Here is a 19,457-nt window from a genome sequence, read left to right as displayed (position 1 = left end):
TATACAGAGGTTACAAATTTGAGTTTTACTAGTCACCATAATTCTAAAAACCGAATCAAAATTGGTAAAATTGGTCAAACCGATGATTAATCGGTGAACTGCTAGACCGATTGGTTTTTTAATTTTTTTTAGAAGATTTTCGGTTCAGAATCCCCTCTCTCTCAAAGTTCAAACGACGCCATTTTTAAATTATAAAAAAAATAATAAAAGAACCCTACATTCCCAACGCACCCAACCCCATTCCTCTTCTATCCTCCCTGAAACTAAACTGCAAATTTTAAATTGAAAGCCCTCCAGACCCTTAGCCCTCCAGACCCCAGCCACTGCAGCCACCGCATCCCGCGGCCCCAGAGCCACGCAATCACGCTTCACTGTCATTGCCGAACTCGTCTCCGCTGGGTAGAGGCGTCGCGTGCGAAAAGCTCCGTCACCATTGCAGGAGCTGTGTCGCCGTTGTAGGAAGCTTCGTCGCCGTCCTAGGAAGCTGTGTCGCCATCGTAGGAAGCTCCCTCGCCGTCGTGTGGAAGCTCTGTGGCCGTCATCGTCTCCTCTGTCCGAGCACACACACTCTCTCTCTCTCTCTCTCTCTCTCTCTCTCTCTCTCTCTCTCTCTCTCTCTCTCTCTCTGTACGCCGGTGTCGCCATCTCCTCTGTCGTCGCCGTCACTCCCTTTCCTTGTCGCCGCCGGTAAGCACTGTAACATGGATTTCGATAATACTGTGTTCTCCGGTGTCGCCGCCTCCTCTTCGTCTCCTCTGTGTTTGCTGGTTTTACTGTTAATAATTGAGTTGCTGATTTAGGGTTTGTCCTTCTGAGTTATTGATTTTGTTAATTTGTGCTTATTTTGTTAAATTTTCTGGAAAGAATTTGTTATTGATCCTCAGATATTTTGTGTTATTGATTTTGTGAATGTTATTTTATTCTGAGTTGCCAATGTTTATGAAACTTATGCTTATTTTGTTAAATTTTCTGGAAAGAATTTGTTATTGATCCTCAGATATTTTTTGTTACTGATTTTGTGAATCTGAAAATCTCTGCATACAAGCCATTAAGGCTTGTATGCTTTACAAGTTAATTAACGAATAAAAACCCAAAATGCGCTGCAAGGGTTACGTCCCATACACGCGCTATATAAAGATCCCGCGTATATATAACTACCAAATTTAAAAGATTTGTTTCCTTTTTCGTTCTCCTTATTTCTAGATTTGCTCGTTCTCCTTATTTCCTTCTTCGTTCTTCTTCTCGTTCTTCTTCTTCTTGTTCTTCTCTCTCTGTAACTCCAGCTTCGTTTTCTATTCAATTTTTTGTTTTCTGAAATCAAAGTTTGAACTCGTTTTGAAGATAATGGATGATTCAACCTCAGATTGTCAGCTGAATCAGGGCGAAGTGGATTATGAATTTGAATCTAACGAAGTTCTTGATATTTGATTTACATACGATTACTCTGAATTTTGTTGCAGTAATTTGTATAGCATTGTGTAGCTGAATAATTCGTGAACATTGACTGTGAAACTAACACGTAAACATAAATCTGTGGATTGAATCTAATGTATTAGTTTTGATTGATTATCTAGAATTTATAGCAGATGCTCGGGTACAAATCAGAACTTTTTGGGTGTATTTTTGCGGGAAGTGTGGGTGTATTTACAGTTTATGATTTTTTTTGTTATTTTAGCTGAGTTGTTATCGTTCGGGTGTATTATATCAGACATGATTGGGTGTGTTTTTAGTTTTTGACATGGTGTATTCTGCAGCATGTGTATTTACAGTTTATTATTTTTTTTGTTATTTTAGCTGAGTTGTTGTTGTTCGGGTGTATTATATCAGACATGATTGGGTGTATTTTTATTTTTTGTCATGGTGTATTCTATAGCCTGTGTATTTACAGTTTATGGCTTTTATTATTATTTTAGTTGAGTTGTTGCCATTCGGGTGTATTATATCAGTAATGATTGGGTGTATTTTTAGTTTTTGACATGATGTATTCTGCAGCCTCTCTATGTTGTTGATGACTAGTTTGTTCCGAAGGTTGGAATGACCTTTACCACCCTTGAAGATGCTGAAAAATTTTACAGGAACTACGCCAAGGCTGCAGGTTTTTTTTACAAGAGTTCGGAGCACAAATAGGAAGGGAAACGAGATTAAGAACCAATTGATTACATGTTGCAGAGAGGGAAAATGGAAATCTAAAATATCTCCGACCGAGAAGATGAATCCGACAGCTGGTTTAAACTGTCCTGCAAGAATTTATATACACACATTGAAGGATGTTGGTGCTTGGATCATTTCAAAGGTTATGCTGGATCATTCATACCCTTGCTGTCCAAGTAAAGTAGAGATGCTCAAACAACACAGGAAACTAAGCATGTCCATTCGTCGTACAATAGAGAATAATGAGGAGGCTGGTATTAGACCAAGCAAAACTTACCAATCATTTGTTGCAGCTGTCGGTGGTCACCGCGAGTTAAATTTTATTGAAAAGGATGTGAGAAATTACATTACGAGAGAAGTGCGTAATGTTTCTGAACAAGAAGATGCAAAGGAATTCGGGAAATATTTGTTACGAATGAAAGAGAAGAATCAGAATTTCTTTTTTGAGCTTGAACTCGAGGAGGATCAATCGATTAAGCTGGCTTTTTGGGCCGATGCAAGAAGTATAGCTGCCTTTGAGTATTTCGGAGATGTTATTTCATTTGACACCACCTACAATACAAACAGGTAACAAACTGTCCCTTTTTATGATTCTAAATTAATGTAATTTTATGAATCCGCGGCAGAGGTATATATTGGTTGTTTTTTGGGAGTATAAAAAGCATTTGTTGGGTGTACCTAATGATTTTTCATTCTGCACTATGGTAACTTGTTTCAAGTATAATTTGGTTTATGGTTCTTTTGTCGGGGTGAATCACCACGGTCAGTCAACACTTCTTGGATGCTCTTTGATGAAAAATGAAGAAATTGAATCATTCAAATGGTTATTTCAATGTTGGCTTCGTTGCATGGGAGGAAATGCTCCGAAAGGGTTCCTCACCGATCAATGCGCATCAATGAAAAGGGCTTTAGAGGCCTGTATGCCAACAACAATTCACCGTTGGTGTATTTGGCACATCATGAAGAATATTCCAAGCAAATTAAACGGGTACAAGGGACATGCAAAAATTGAACAAGAAATGAGCCAAGTTGTTTGGAACTCTCATAGTAAAGACTCATTTGATAGGAATTGGAATGATTTTCTGCTGAATTTTGGTCTTGTGGACAACAAGTGGCTTTCAGATAATGTTTGTTTAAAATCTGCAGCAGAGGTGTAATTTAAATTTATGTCGGGTGTATTTATAGTCTGTTTTTGGGTGTATTCTGCAGATCTCTATGAAGACCGTCATATATGGTTCCAATCTATTTGGATCACCATTTCTGGGCAGGGATGAGAAGCACGCAAAGGAGCGAGAGCATGCATTCATTTTTTAACAAGTTTATTACCCGGAATAGCTCGCTTATTCAATTTGTCAAACAATACGATAATTGCCTCGGAAGCAGGGAGCAAGCAAAGAGAGAATCAGATGCAACAGATTTTTATACGGTCATACCGTGTGCAACCAAATCCTCCATTGAAGCTCAGTTTCAAGATGTGTATACTCATCAAAAGTTTAGGGAAGTCCAAGCACAATTCAGAGGAAAGGCAAATTGCATAACTAGATTAACGAATTCTGCTCTAGGCTATTCAGTATACGAAGTTGGAGAACAAGTTTCCAGCTCAATATTCAATAAGTTTGTGGTTACTTACGACTCAGTAGCAGCCGAGATAAAATGTCAATGCTTATTATTCGAGTCAAGAGGGATATTGTGCCGTCATGCACTAAGCGTGTTAAGCTTTGAACAAGTAAGCCAAGTGTCACTTAGATATATACTTGAACGATGGAGCAAGAAGGTAAAGAGGCGACACACACACATCAAGAACAGCCACGACGAGCCATTGTTGGAGCAAAGAAGCAAGAGTTTTGACGAATTGGTTTTTCGTTCGCAAAATATTTGTGAATTTGCATCAGAATCGGAGGAGCTGACTGTAATTCTGCACCGTGCGTACGATACCGTCATGATTGAGATGGAAGAATTGAAAGCCAAAAGGAAGGGGACATCTTCTTTATCTCACGAAGATGCCAACTTGGAATCCGTTAATGAGCTTCAGAGCCCTCCAAGGATTCGAACAAGAGGGCGTCCAAAAAATAGGCTAGGTTCAAAAAAATACTGATTTGGGTGTATAGTAGTTTCGTTGGTTTAGGGTTTAGGGTAGGGGTTAGGGTTTTAGGGTTTAGGATTTAGGGTTAGGTTTTTAGAGTTTAGGGTTTTAGGGTTTAGGGTTTTAAGGTTTAGGGTTTATGGTTTATGGTTTTAGGGTTTAGGGTTTTAGGGTTTAGGTCTTTAGGGTTTTGGCTTTAGGGTTTTAGGGTTTAGGGTTTAGGGTTTAGGGTTTAAGGTTTTGGTTTTTAGGGTTTAGGGTTTTAGGGTTTTATGGTTTTTAGGGTTTTGGGTTTAGGGTTTAGGGGGATAGAAGTTTGGGTGTATATTAAACTTTTCTTGGGTGTAAAATTTTATAATGTGTTTATATTGTTTGATGTTTTCCTTTATATTTTACCACCTGTAATACAGAGCTTTTGAATATAGCACAGACAGTTTAACTATGGAAAAAAATTTCATTGAAAAAAAGTTGTTTATAATTGGCAATTTTTTACACCATGTGTTCAATTTACAAACTAGCTAGCAGTTACATTACTCAATTTCTATATCATTAGAATCTATTTGACAAAATGGACTCAATAATACTGAGGATGGCTTGGACAGTCTTATTACATTACTCCCTCTAATTGCTTCAGCTCTGTCTTTATTCTTTTCACTGAATAGTATCCGGAAAGCATATTCTACTCTATAGTGGTCCACCTCGTCCTACAATTAAAAAGTATATTCTGTTTAAATAACAATATTAATTCAGTAAAGTAATACAGAGTTATATAGTTTTAAAGACAGTTACCTGTGTCCAATTATCCCACTCATACTTCGCTCTTTTAATATTTTCGGGCTCAATTAACTCAAGCCACTTCATAACGTAAATAGCACAGTCATAGATGAAAACGAAGAAAATAAATTACAAATCTCATTTAGGAAAGTTTAATGTTCAGAGTCACAAATTTATACCTTGTCTTTTGTCCTGAGATGTTAACGTATGATGCTCTAATTTCCTTCTCCTTTCTCTTCAGAGGTGCCCCGCCAGCATATACTCTCATTCTTGAAATTACATATCCCTTAAAAAATAAAACAAATCAGTAATACATCCGAAGGAAATACACCTAAAGGAGAACATACTTACACCCAAAGCAAAACATATATACACCTTATATTGAATTGAAATACACCTAACTATTAAAATAAAGAACACAGAGCCAACTTACAATGAATTTATTAAGCTCCTTTCTATCATCGGTTGGACATTTCGTGTGTACCGAGTTGAGTATATAAAATATCTGCTTTCTTGTATCAATTAGCCATAACCACCAATGGTTTGAGTGGCAAACAGGTGTAAAATTCCGAAGAATAGCGACATTTCAACAATGTTTTATTTTATTTGACATATAAGTAAAGAATGGTACTAACAAATTTTATAAATGAAAACTTACATATCGATGTGATGTTAATTTTTTTCATCTATGAAGGGAATAAATATTGGGTAGTCTTCCACCCTGAATTCTTTATTGGTTTTAGGTGATATGAATTCTCCCTTTGGATGCTTCGCAATGGCCACGTTCTGCAACAATTGTGAAACAACAAATGAAATACTGAAAATATACCCAACTGAATACTTTAAATAAACCAAAATGAATACACAACTTACACCCAAATGAATACACAACTTACACCCAATTGAACGTAAAAAATACACCCAAATGAGTATAAAAGAGACCCAGTTGATCAAAGAAAATACACCCTAAGAAATACAGAAAATACACCCAAAATTCGTAGAAGTAAAACTTACCACAATATTAGGGGGGAGATATTATACTTCTTCTTGAAACCTTTTATCATTTTTCTGGTTGAGGATGAGGCACATGGCAGATACAATCTAGAAAAATATGCCGAAATCAATTTACATTAATAAACAATGTAGTTAACTTTGATGTAAAAATATTAATGTTATTCTAATATTACCTCAGCTTCTATATAACTTTCTGCTTTGAGTGATGCAATGTGCATTCTTGTCAAAATGTATTTATCCTGGGCAATCAGAGTGCACACGTTGTCAAACTCATTAGTTCTGCCATCTGCGTATTTTTTCAATCGCGTCCCCCAGATGTAGCACTTCTCTTTCATCTCAGCTGTATTCTGATTTATTCTCACAGGAGTTTCAAACTTCCCAGAACTTTCTCCGCCATTCTCCTTTTGAATTTGTGGACTTTTACTTTCTGCTTTCACCCCACTGTTTGCTATTTTTCCACCAAATCCCCTAATTGTTCTAGCAGCTTTGGGGTTTCTGGAGTTTTTTCCATCCCTCCTTCTTGCGTTGACGCCCCCTCTTGCGTTGTTGCTTCTTCTTGGCTTGAATCAGTCAAGCCAAGGCTGAATGATGGCAACGGATCTGCTTTAGGAACATACGATGCTGTCAGTGCCATCATCATCAACGTAGCAGCGTCTTCTGGGGCTGGATTACTGCATGATTATGTATAATGTATTATAAGAATAAGAATATACGGATAATAACCAAACATTGATTTTACTTTAATGAACTTACATTTTAGATGGAGCTGGGGGAAGCGTGGGTGTGCTTTCTTCAAGTTGTTGGGGGGTTCAGGAGTGCTGCACGGTACATAAATTTAATCATGATGTAAAAAAATTAGTCCTGGATCAATCGTCAAAATATACACCCCTAACACGAACAATATACACCCAAACTGTAACCAAATATACACCCAACACTATTTCTTACCTTTTTGTAGTTCCTTCAATTTGTAGCAGAGGGGTTGGTTCATTTTCTGTCTCAGGTGTAGTGGTTGTTTGGGACAGTGGTAGACACACTTGAATCGGAACTCTAAACAAGAAGAAAAACAAAAGGTTAACAATGCCTTTGAAAATAAAAAGGTTATAAGGTTGAAATTTTTTTGAAAAACTCACATCACAAGCACTTCAGATAGTGTCTCTTCTCTCATAACCATCATATTCTCTTCAACCGACTCATTGGCTGACTCTTCAAACAGACTCAACCTAAAATACACCCTAAGAAAGTCAAAAATACACCCGAACAATTTAAAAGAAAGACAGGCTTTGTTTTTTGAGAACTTACATACTTGCAGTTTTTGCTTTTTTTTCTGCCTTTTTTTTTCTCGAATAAAACAATAAAGGGCTTTTTTTCTAAAAAAATATATACAGAATTAGAAGTAGAACGTAATAAAATAATAAAAGCAACAGTTATTTAAAAGAGAAATTACACGCTCTCTACCAGTTTGTTTACGCTACTTTGTTCTGTGTGTCCTTGAGAGGAAGGATCATCACTTCCCAAGTTTACATCCGGTATTCTAAACATAATAGAATACATGTTATTCACAAAAAATACCATACTGTTAAATCATGATAACAAAATTTAATCAAATAAAGATTCTTACGTTTCAGATGAGACATAATGACCTTCGGTCGATTGCAGGTCAGCTTGTTTCTCCCTGCGAAACAAGAAACAATTCTTAGCAAATAAAACACCCCTAAAATCTAAAATATACACCCCAACAAGACATACCCCTGTGCAGCAGATTTTTCATTATTTTCCCTTAAGAATTCATCTAATTCTTGAGTTCCAATTTCAGATCTGACAGTACATGCATAAAAGAACATGTTAACAAATATAATTTTGATGATAGAAGGTAATATTGATTAGAAAGTACTGTACCCATGATAGGATTAAGTTTGCTCAGGAGATGAATCCTGCACAATGACCTTTTTCTTTTTGGATTGTGTCCTAGGGAAAAAAAACAAGTATGAATCAGAAATACAAAATTAATCTGATCACAGAACACTATCCAAAGAAGTGCTTACTTTTTTGGTGTTCTCTGAGTCTTTTTCTTTGTTTTTTGCTTCTCCACTGGTGATGATTCTTCGCTTCTATAAGTTAATAAGAGACACTCTGTTAATACATGAAATCTCGATAATAAACCCAAAAGAAAGGAGTAATAATTTCAGAACATTACTCATTAGTTGATTCAGATTCAGTTGATTTAGATTCTGAATCAGAATCCTCCTCAATCTTCTTTCTTTTTTTGGACTCCATTCTGGAAGACAAACAATCATTATTTAAAAATATTCTAAAAGGGATAAAATATACCCAAATGAATGCACAAGATACACCCAAAGAAATGCACAAAATACACCCAAAGGAATACACAAAATACATGCAAATGGAGAATTAAAATACACCCAAATGGATAAGACCCAAATGTAGAAACAAAATACACCCAAGCATGTTACTTACTTTTTGGATTTTCAGGTTGGTTGTTTTCTTGTTGAATCCTCTGAGTCTTCTTCAGTCTCAGACTCAGAGGTAGAATGGTCACTTTTAGTTTTTTCAGTCTCAGATGATGATGTTGAACTTGCCTTTCTTTTTTTTTGTTTTTTTTTTTGCTTTCTTCTTTTTTTTTCTTTTTTCTTTATTTCTTTCATTTTTTCCTTTGCTTCACCCATCTCTACAACCCCCTGAAACATTAGAAATTGTAGTTAGCAGCATTCAGGTAAATAAAATACACCCAAGATATTTTGTCACTTACCATATGGTCCTCCATTTCTCCCCTCATTCTTTTGACCAACTGTTCCTTAGTCCAGTTGGCAATCCATGGTTCTAGAGGTCTTTCTTCCCTTTTTTGTCTTTATTTTTTGAAAGATAAAAGTAAATTATCATCAGGGCAAAGAGGTAGCCATCAATTGCCTTTTTTCTTTTTCACCTTGTAATCTGTTATGCCCTTGATGATAAAACTCAAAACATGTCCTCCCCAGTTCCGCTCTGTTATGTCCATCTCAAAAATTGGGGCCAGGTGCACAGGTGAGATTTTGTTTATTGTCGTTGGTAATAGGAACGTCATCGGTACATAGAGGATGAAAATCCTCTTGAACATGAGGCGATCCTGTTCATTATCAACGGCAATAGCCATCATCTCATCTGTTAGATTTTTTAGGGTCTTACCCTGGAATCTTCTAAAAATTTGTTTCTCGTCTTCAGAAAGTTTGTTATAATTGACTTTCTGATGAAATGTATCTCCTACAAAAAGGAAAACAACATAGTATGAAAATCAGTTCAAATACACCCAAGCATCAATTGAAATACAACTGAATATGGCTCATATACACCTATAATTTTTAGCGAGTTATCTGACGCGTTGATGCCAAGCGCAGCCGCTATTGTTTTTAGTCTTATTTTAAATGAACCATAGCCGGTTTCCAGTTTGTTTTCCCCTAATTTGAAGGAGTTAGCCAACTCCCTTAATATTTGGTGATGCACCCTCAGCGGCGGGATGTGCATCAGGTCGCCAAATCCCAAATCCCTAACTATTGTTTTCTTCTCCTCACTCATGTTTCTGAATTTCTCACTTAACAAATGTGTTGCACACTTAAGGTCCTTGGTTTGCTGTAAACAAAGAAAAATTATAGTAAGATATATTTCTATTATATAAAACTGCGTCTAAGACATATATTTGTTCTTACATTTTTTCCAACTTGGTTTCTGCCTGCCATTGTTTCTGAAATGAAAAATACACCCATAGATATCAGTAAGATACACCCATACATATGATTCAGATACACCCATACATATGACTCAGATACACCCATACATATGAGTCAAGTACACCCATAGATATCAGTCAGATATTACTCAAACATGCATTAACATACAAGGTCAAGCAACATTACAAGGTCAAGCAATATATACTGATGGACAAGCAAATATTAGAACAGTTGCAACTGATCACTATATTACAGTATATCAGTTCAGAAATATACACCCAACAAAATACTCCATATACACCCACCAAATCAAGCAATATACTTCCAAAAATCAGTTACTAGAAGAACTAGAACAACAAAAATAGTAACACCTAGAACAACTAAGAAGAACAGTATAACCTAGAACCAAGAATAACATTAAAACTAGAACAAGTAGAACATTAAAAACTGTAAAACCTAGAAGAACATAGAAGAACAGTAAAACCTACAACAACGTAGAAGAACAGGAAAACCTAGTTCTTCGATTTCGAAATGTGAAAAATATACAGGATGAGTAAAATAATAACGTAACGTACCTTGAGTATTATAACTTTGTTTTTTCTGGAGATTCTTGATCGAGAGTTCTATGTTGTGTTGATGGAGAGTTCGAATCTTCGCGACGATTGCTATCTCTGCCGTTTGCAATGTTGCTCGAAAATGGAACGATTGTGTTTTCTTCGAATGGCTTGGAGAAGTGGGAGAATGCGCCATTAAGGAGCGGTTTTCGCGAAGCGCGAGTGTTGAGTGGAGCGCGTGAATGTTACGCTCCATTCAAAGTAATTCAGTGCGCATGTGCAAGGAGTGTGGGCTGGGAGCTTGTATGACTTGTAGGGCCTTTTAGCTTGTATGACTTGTTATTTTATTCTGAGTTGCCAATGTTTATGAAACTGGAGTTGATTATAATGATCCTCAGATTCTGAATTACTCTTCTGTTGATTTTGGAGTCTGATTTTTGGACAGAACTTTTGTTGCTGTTAAATCCTTTTTTCTTGGTTGATTGTAACCATTGTGAGTTGCTGTTTTTGTTTTTCTTTTTTTATTTTGTTTTTGTTGATTATAATGATTGTGAGAAGTTGTTTATTAGAATGATTTTGGAATAATTTGTTAATTTTTTGGATTAAGTCTGAGTTGTTGTTAATTATGATTTGTGATGAAGAATTTTTTTATTTAGTTGAAACTTTTTTTATCAATTTATTTATTTTGGTTTTAGAAAGTATGAAATCCAAAGCATTTCAATTCTATTGATAAAAGTTCTATTGATAAAAGATTATATGATAAATTTATATATTTAAAATCATATATATATTTTTAATAATTTTTTTAATGTTTAATTAAACTGATTGAATTTACTAATAAATCAGTGAATTAATAATTTTATCGGTTTATTGATCAGTTCGATTTTTGAAACTTTACTGGTCACTCTTAACTTTGAGGGAAAAAAAACCAACAGATGCACACTTAACAGGTTGAACCGCCATCAATAAACCGTCCCTCAAATAATTAAAAGAAATTCGTCTACTAAATAGGGTTATCAAATATACAGTTATCAAATATCCAGTATCTTCGTCGTCGTGGATTTAGCTTTGTTCTCTATAAACCCACGCATCGTTCTGCTCTACCTCTTTAACGCCGCACAGCCACCCCATTTCCGTCGTTGCCGTCGTCGTCTCTCTTCTCTCCTTCGTCGATTCTACGTTGGATCCCCCTCGTCTATCCTCTCTCCTTCTCCTCAGCTCGCCGCTACCATCCTTGAGGTAGCAAGACTAACTTTGTTGATAACCTGCAAAGTTGATCTAATTAATCAAATGTATGCTATTGACTTTAAAGTTGTAGTTTTTATTTATTTATGATTTTGAATTGTTGATTCAATTGCATCTCGCCAATCTAGGGTTTTTTTTTGGGTATTTATTTTGATGACTGCTAATTTGGTAATTAGGTGTGCTTTTGAAGCTGATATTTTATTGTGTTAATTTTAGCTTCAATAGGTGGATGGCTTGTGCTCTTTGCTTATGTGGTAGGGGCTCTTGCCATGATGCCGATTCCACTTGATGCCCCTCATGAAATGTTATTATTTTTTTCTCCCACAGTAGTGAATCTATGGTAGCATTAAATGATAAAGAGTCTCATTGAAAATATTTCTTTAGTGTGTCGTTTTGGCTATTATATGTGATTACTGAGTACCCCGGGATTAGGAACGGGAACCTGGACATCCAAACTATCCAAGAGAGCCATTGATTAATTTCTTTTTCTTATGTTGGAATGCCTTAAATTGGAATTAGCATGGGATATGTGGCAACTAACTATAAGTTTCTTAACATTATCTCAATTTGATGCTACTGATCTCATTTCCCCTTGTCAAGTTTATTTCCTCTTGCAAATTTGTTCATGTTTCCTCCTTTGATGATGATAGTTGAAGAGGATGTGTGTCAATTAAGTCATACCTAATGATTTGATTAACTAAGGGTTTATTCTATTTAGCCTCCACTTTCTGTGCCAAGTTATAGGGAAGGCAATGTGAGGGAGCGGATGCGGGGGACAATCCCACTTCCCACCCCATACCATACAAATTCTTAACATCCCCATCCCTGTTCCCATTGCAGCGAAAGTTTCCTCCCCGTCCAGCCATCCCCAATCCTCATGGCGATATATAACCCCATGGATCCCATAGGGGTTATCCTATTTAATAAAAACAAGATCAAATCTAGTATAATAAGATAAAATAAATTTAATATTTTTTCAATTATCCCATATAATAACACATTATAAATTAAGTCTAAATGCCAAATTATCAAATTTTAAACAAAGTATAATACACTTTAAAGATAAAACAAGTGTTGTTGATGTTGTACAATTTCCATTTGAAGCACATTCCAAACACCAAGTATTAGCATCTTTATAAAAAAAAAAAATTGTTGCTATGAGTTAAATTAATTAATATAAATATAATCTTCGGTATATGGATATCCATGGGGTGGGGGATGTAGTCCCATTCCCACGCTAAAATTTCCCTCAGGGAGATCTCCATCACCATCCCTATAGGGAGATTTTTACCCCCTTCTCCATCCATCCTCATTGCCCTCGCTACCAAGTTATATCCGTTTGACTAAGTTGGAGGGAAGCTGCAGTTTTCTTTTCACTCTCATATAGTTACTTATATTTGACAAAAATCTAGATTGCTTATCACTTTATTCATGTTCTATCTCAACTTTGTTTAGAATCTTGGCTTTTGCTGCATTGTTGGAGCAGAGGGATACAGACTGATCAAGAAGCTGCTGCACTTGCTTTCTCTTGAATTAGTGTTTACACGCCAAGAGGTTGGTGAATTTTCTTTCATTTTTGTTGAGAATAAGAAATAAATGTTTGTAATTAGGATAGAGACTTAAAATTTTAATTAGGAGAAAGTTGTAGGACTGGAGAAGAGTATGAAGCAGGGAGAAGGCATAGTGATCCTTCTCAATTGTTTGCTGTGGACTTTACCTGTGATCGCTCCGTTCTTGTTGCGGGGAATAAGGTGTTGCAAATAAAACAGCTAGGATTATTTGATTTTGGTCCTAATCGCTAAAACTATAAGTCTTCTTAAAATTTTCTGTTTTGGTGGTTTCTGTGAACTTGTTGGCTGCTTATTCTTCATTTTTTTGTCATTTCTTTTTCCTTGCAACTTTTTCTTCTGCTTTGTGTACTAAGTGATGCTATGTTTTGTTATTGAATTTCAATTGCGAAACCTATTCTCTGTACTGCTGCATTATATATTGATTTATACCTAATTTTATAGTTTATATATTCTGAGGCTGTTTAAGGGTACTCTTTTGTTTTCTTTTCCTTGAGGCTATGTTATTGTGAATTTGATGGGTTTTAAAAATTGTTTTAATTTCTCATGTGAATCTGAATTTTAAAAAGTTGATAATCTTTTGGTAATTTTTCTGTCTCAGAATTATGGCGGCTTTGAAGGAGCTTCTTCCTCCAGCAAAATCATCGTCAACAACTTACTATGATCACAGTAACGATCCATGGTTCAAGCAGAGATTCTCCTCTTCATCCGAGGAGGAAAAAGCCGCAGCCATCAAGCACAAGCCAGTGCCGCCTTATATGAAGCGTGCCGGTTTTGTTCCTCGCAAGGTGGAGGATTTTGGGGATGGTGGTGCCTTTCCTGAGATCCATGTTGCTCAGTACCCACTTGACATGGGAAGGAATAAGTCCTCAAAACCAGGTTCAAAGATCCTTCCGGTAACAGTTGATGCTCATGGGAATGTTGCATATGATGCAATAGTGAAGCAGAATGAGAATGCTAAGAAGATTGTGTACACACAACAGAAGGATCTGATACCAAAGATTTTGAAGAATGATGAGGACAGTGACATGGAAGATGATGAGGATGAGCAAAATGAGATTGAGGAGACAACTCAGGAGACTAAGGCTGCACTTGAGAAGATAGTTAATGTGAGATTGAGTGCAGCACAGCCAAAAAATGTTCCCAAGCAGTCATCTGATACAAAGTATATTAAGTATAAGCCTTCACAGCAGAATGCGGCTTTCAATTCTGGGGCGAAAGAAAGGGTTATTAGGATGGTTGAGATGCCAGTTGATCCACTTGAGCCTCCAAAGTTCAAGCATAAGCGTGTCCCCAAGGCATCTGGCTCCCCTCCAGTGCCTGTGATGCATTCGCCACCGAGGCCAGTTACTGTGAAAGACCAGCAGGATTGGAAGATACCTCCTTGTATTTCTAATTGGAAGAATCCAAAAGGTTATACTATCCCTCTTGACAAGCGTCTTGCAGCTGATGGGAGAGGTCTTCAGGATGTTCAGATCAATGATAATTTTGCAAAGCTTTCAGAGGCATTATATGTTGCAGAGCAGAAGGCTAGAGAAGCAGTTGCAATGAGGTCCAAGGTTCAGAAGGAGATGCTTCTAAAGGAGAAGGAAAGGAAAGAACAGGAGCTGAGGGCTTTGGCCCAGAAAGCACGTTCAGAGAGAACTGGTGTAGCCCCTCCAGCTGCCATTCCTGTTCCATCTGAGAGGAGCGCCATGGATGATGCTGACATGGCAGATGATTATGAGCAACCACGTGAACGCGAAAGAGGTGAAAGGGAGAAGAACTATCCAAAGGAGTCAAGGGAGGAAAGGGAGGAGCGGCTGCATAGGGAAAAAATCCGTGAGGAACGGCGAAGAGAAAGGGAAAGGGAGAGACGATTAGAGGCTAAGGATGCTGCTATGGGAAAGAAAAGCAAGATCACAAGAGACAGGGATCGTGATATAAGTGAGAAAGTTGCTCTTGGTATGGCCTCTACCAAGGCGGGTACTGAGGTCATGTATGATGAGAGGCTATTCAACCAGGAAAAAGGAATATCATCTGGGTTTGCCACTGATGATCAGTACAATGTTTATGACAAAGGCTTGTTCACTGCACAGCCAACACTCTCAACCCTCTATAGGCCAAAGAAGGATGTTGATAATGAGACTTATGGTGGTGCAGATGAGCAGTTAGAGAAGATTAGGAAGACGGATCGATTCAAGCCTGATAGAGGATTTGCGGGGACTTCTGAAAGGTCTGGACCCAGGGACAGGCCTCTTGAATTTGAGAATCAAGATGAAGCTGATCCATTTGGTCTGGATCAGTTCTTGACAGACGTCAAGAGTGGTAAGAAAGCAATGGAAAATGTTGGTAGTGGAGGAACAATGAGAGCAAGTGCCGGATCTTCAATGCGGGATGGTTATGAGGGAGGTTCTGGTAGGACTCGCATTGGATTCGAAAGAGGCCACTAAGTAGATTATTATCAAAAGATGTCAATTTCTGATGGCTGGTCAGTTCACTCCTACATATTCCAACTGGTGGTTGAGGTTGTGTTAGAACTTGGAATTTTCTTGACACCCCCTAGTTGGGGGAATAAAATGTCTCTGTACTCTGGTTCTAAAATGTTTATGGCTTTTGATTGAGTTATATACTTATATGTCGAATGAAATCATGAATTGGAATGTTTTAAAGTAGATATTTGCCTATTGATGGTAAGTAGTCTCTTAAAAATCTGGACTCCTTGATGTTGATTCGAAATATTTGCTACGGTTTCATAATATATATAGATATATATCCAGATGAAAGATGTTGATTTCAGTTGTTATATCCTTTCTATTTCAATTTCATACATTTCACTTGAATATTCAAGTCAGAATAACAAATTTCTTTGAAGTTCAAATAGTTTGTGTGTTCTCCTAGTTTTAGGTATCTTATTGAGTGTCATACACTGATGACACACACAGCAAGTTTGCTGCAATATTCTGGATTTTTGCCAAACAAACAATAATAATGGTAGTAAAATCTTCCTGATTTTTTCTTTTGCTGGAATAATGTTCAATTTTGTTCTCCATCGTCACATGAATTAAGTTTTGAGTGCATCGTTTTATGAATCAGTCAAACTTGATAATGATTAAAATATCATCCATGTAACTATCGTAACTAAATTGGATCTTAATCTTGATTGATTTTGGATTTCCTTCTTTTTTTTTTTTTTTTTTACTTTTTTTATCTCAAAAGTTTAAAACAATACTTCGACATATATGAAATGGATTTTCAGACCCATTGATGCCTACTCCATTTCATCTAAAAGACCAAATTGGTGAGACAAATCTTTATTGAAATCTCATATATCTTGATGTCTAACATCACGAAATTGTATTTTCACGATGAAATTTGTTTATGACATATTCAATTGTCATTATTATTTTTATGTTCAAGCAGCCAAAAGTGTTCTTATATACCCACTATTTCCGAAGTCTTGCATACGGGGGATAATTTTGGTTTTTGGATACAGTTTAAAAGGACGTTTCACATTACTAAGTGTATTCAACATTAATTATTATTATTATTAGCATTACTCAATATTTTAATTCAATCATGTTGCATGCATATAAAGAATTATTACTCATATAAATTAAATATTAGAAAATAGAATACACATTAAAAATATATAAAGTAATACACACAAATACAAATACATGGTGGTTGGTTTTAGTGTATATATACTATATAGTATAGTATTTTCCATTACTATTTTTATCAAGGAATATGTGCTCAATTTTAAGGTTTATGTCAATTTTCTATATATTTTTTTTTAAATTAGAGAAAATAAGAGACACAAATAATCTGTTTCACTTCCAACTATCAAAGCATCAAACATAGTGGAAGTGTTTATTGGAATCTCAACCTTTGGACTCCTTCAAATTGATGGATAAAAAAGAACGAGAGTTTCCAGTGAAGTAGCACCTTATACCCAGAGATGAGCACCATATGAAATTCAGAACAAATAGCTATTTTATTGTTGCAACTTTTCAAACAAACAGCATAAATTCCAAATCATTCATGTTCAACTAATTACTACTAGTACTTATTCATAACAAAGTTATACACTAGAACACACAAAGGATACATCAACTGAAGAAGTAGTAGTAGCTTTATTGCATTTCTTGGTAGCCACTCACATGATTACTTAGAGTTTTAACTGCTTCTTGCATGGTCTCCAAAGCTCCCTGAATCCTCTGAGCCATCACCTGCAAACCGGAACCAATAAAAAGTTCGAGATCTTCCGGCCGCCACCCTTGGACAGGTTCAACTTCATATAGCCACTCAATCTCGCATCCCTGATCTTCCTTAGGTGTCACCTTCAAGGTTGAAATGTAGGAGTAGAATCCAACATTTCCATCTATGATTGAGTAGCTAAATGTATGCAATGTTGGGTCAATGGACAAAAGCTTCTGCTTAGTCCAATTTATAGTTTGTTTGCCTTGTTCATCCACAGGGGTCTTGAATCCGGCACAGAAGCGCACGCAGCCGGGTCGGCCGGAGATGCCTTCGACAGCAAGGCATGTAGAGAGAGTAGGGAACCACTTGTCAAGGCCAAAGAAATCTTCCAAGAGAGGCCATACTTGCTCTACTTTGAATCCTAGTACTTCTGTTTTGGCCTTGCCCTTCCATTTTTCAACTTGTTGAGTTGAAGCTTCCATCATATTACAAATTCCACACAAAACACAAGTATGATAAGCTGTGTAATGTGTATATATAATCTCATGATAGTGGCCTAATTACATAACATGTATTAGAATCCATCACTTTTTTCCTTTTTTTTTTTAATAGAAACTCTTGAGGATAGCAATTTTTAATATTTTGTATCATTATTTGGCTAGCACAAACACGAAATTATTTTTAACAAATAAATTTTACTAATTCATGTGTATAAACTCTGAAAAATATATGTATAAACTGTATTGATTCATGTATGTAAAATTTTGATAAATATAGGTACAAATTATATGTTTCTTGTGTGTAAAACGTGTAAATATAAGTGCAAATTATTATAGACCAAAAATAATAATATTTGCTAGTCATGTAGGATTTTTTTTTTAAATACTAAGAAAAAGAGATATACAGATAAACAAAGGTTAGTTTTCGAACTAATTTAAAGATCATTAGAAATCAATTTGATCATTAAAAATTCAACACCTTAATTGGATTCTTAAAAAATATTAATATAAGAGAAATTAATTTTTCTAACTTGTTATCGTTAAGTACCATATGATGACTATGTCAATGAATAATAACTCAAATGACATAGTCTTCCCATACTCAATTAAGAAGTTACGGTCTTGCGGATTTGAGTCTCTTATCTTTGATAAAAAAAAAGTACCGTATGACATATTAATAAAGTGATCAATGACATATTTTTATCTCACATATTAGTGTGACGTATCAACAAGAAGTTAATGAAATGACCTACTTAACTCATATCATATATTTTTCAGGAATCAAATTGAGACATTAAACATTTAAAGTGACCAAATTGACTTATAAAAGATGTTTCAAAAACCATTTCAAAAATTAACCCTTATAAATAATTAATTTTAATTGGCATGTCTAAACTTTATCCTAATTTTTTTTGGACAGGAACTTCATCCTAATTTAATTATAATGCTTGCCATTGTGAGAGTATTTTGAATTACAGAAGATTTTTTATTAGGCCTAATTTTTTTAGTCACTTATTCGGCCTATCATTAATAAACTAAGAAATGTGTGTATAGTGTATACATTTTTTATAAGAAAATATTTACATGCATTTTTCTTTTTGGTTTTTAGAAAGAATGATAAAAATGAATATAATTAGATAAAATGATCTGAATTTTATCTAATATACTGAAGATTATATAAGTTGTCTTTTTTAATTTTGATATGATTATGGAAGATGTGTTTTTACAGAAAATAGTAAAAAAGTGAGTTACGCGGATATATTCTGTCTGGAATTCGCTTTTAACATATTATTTTTTCACAATTCGTCTCTAACGAATTTCATTTATAAATATTTTTTTTAGAAAAAAAATTCACTCACAGTAGATTTATTTTCCATTTTTTTTAAATTACAATCCATCTCAAACAAATTTATTTTTTAAAGGTTTTAGAAAAATACAATTCAGCATAACAAATTGTTTTTCTAAATTAAAAAAATACAATTCGGCCTAACAAAATTACTTTTTAAAATTAATAAAAAAAATTTTATAATTCGCCTCCAACATCTTCTTTATTCCGATATTTTAGAAAAACACGAAAAACCTTATTTGTTGGATATCTCTCAAATTTCTGCTATATAAAATTTTTTCGGCCTAGTTGATCTGACATTCTGTGGCTAATTAAATCC

General features: G+C 35.4%; 2 protein-coding genes across 4 annotated transcripts; one reads left to right on the top strand and one right to left on the bottom strand.

Annotated features, from left to right (window-relative positions):
* Positions 1-11,270: 11,270 nt before the first annotated feature.
* LOC112802094 (SNW/SKI-interacting protein A) lies at positions 11,271-15,896 on the top strand. 3 transcript variants are annotated; one of them, XM_025845114.3, is made up of 3 exons: positions 11,271-11,537; positions 12,999-13,097; positions 13,713-15,896. In XM_025845114.3, exon 3 carries the CDS (start codon positions 13,717-13,719, stop codon positions 15,541-15,543), a length of 1,827 nt encoding a protein of 608 aa, XP_025700899.1. In that variant the 5' UTR covers positions 11,271-11,537; positions 12,999-13,097; positions 13,713-13,716; the 3' UTR covers positions 15,544-15,896. The 3 variants fall into 3 exon arrangements, with proteins under 3 accessions (XP_025700899.1, XP_025700901.1, XP_029154271.1); XM_025845116.3 differs by having other exon boundaries at positions 11,271-11,590; XM_029298438.2 differs by lacking the exon at positions 12,999-13,097 and having other exon boundaries at positions 11,308-11,537.
* Positions 15,897-17,068: 1,172 nt separating this feature from the next.
* Positions 17,069-18,076, bottom strand: LOC112802093 (lachrymatory-factor synthase). The gene has a single exon (XM_025845113.3). It carries the CDS (start codon positions 17,776-17,778, stop codon positions 17,227-17,229), a length of 552 nt encoding a protein of 183 aa, XP_025700898.1. The 5' UTR covers positions 17,779-18,076; the 3' UTR covers positions 17,069-17,226.
* Between the last annotated feature and the right edge of the window lie 1,381 nt (positions 18,077-19,457).

Source organism: Arachis hypogaea, chromosome 5 (genome assembly GCF_003086295.3).
Source record: "Arachis hypogaea cultivar Tifrunner chromosome 5, arahy.Tifrunner.gnm2.J5K5, whole genome shotgun sequence".
Classification (NCBI taxonomy): Eukaryota; Viridiplantae; Streptophyta; class Magnoliopsida; order Fabales; family Fabaceae; genus Arachis; species Arachis hypogaea.
The sequence above is the reverse complement of the archived record's forward strand: the minus strand, read 5'-3'. Positions and strand labels throughout refer to the sequence as shown.

Coding starts and splice junctions, on each gene's coding strand:
- LOC112802094 (XM_025845114.3), top strand. CDS start 13,717: ATGGCGGCTTTGAAGGAGCTTCTTCCTCCAGCAAAATCATCGTCAACA.
- LOC112802093 (XM_025845113.3), bottom strand. CDS start 17,778: ATGATGGAAGCTTCAACTCAACAAGTTGAAAAATGGAAGGGCAAGGCC.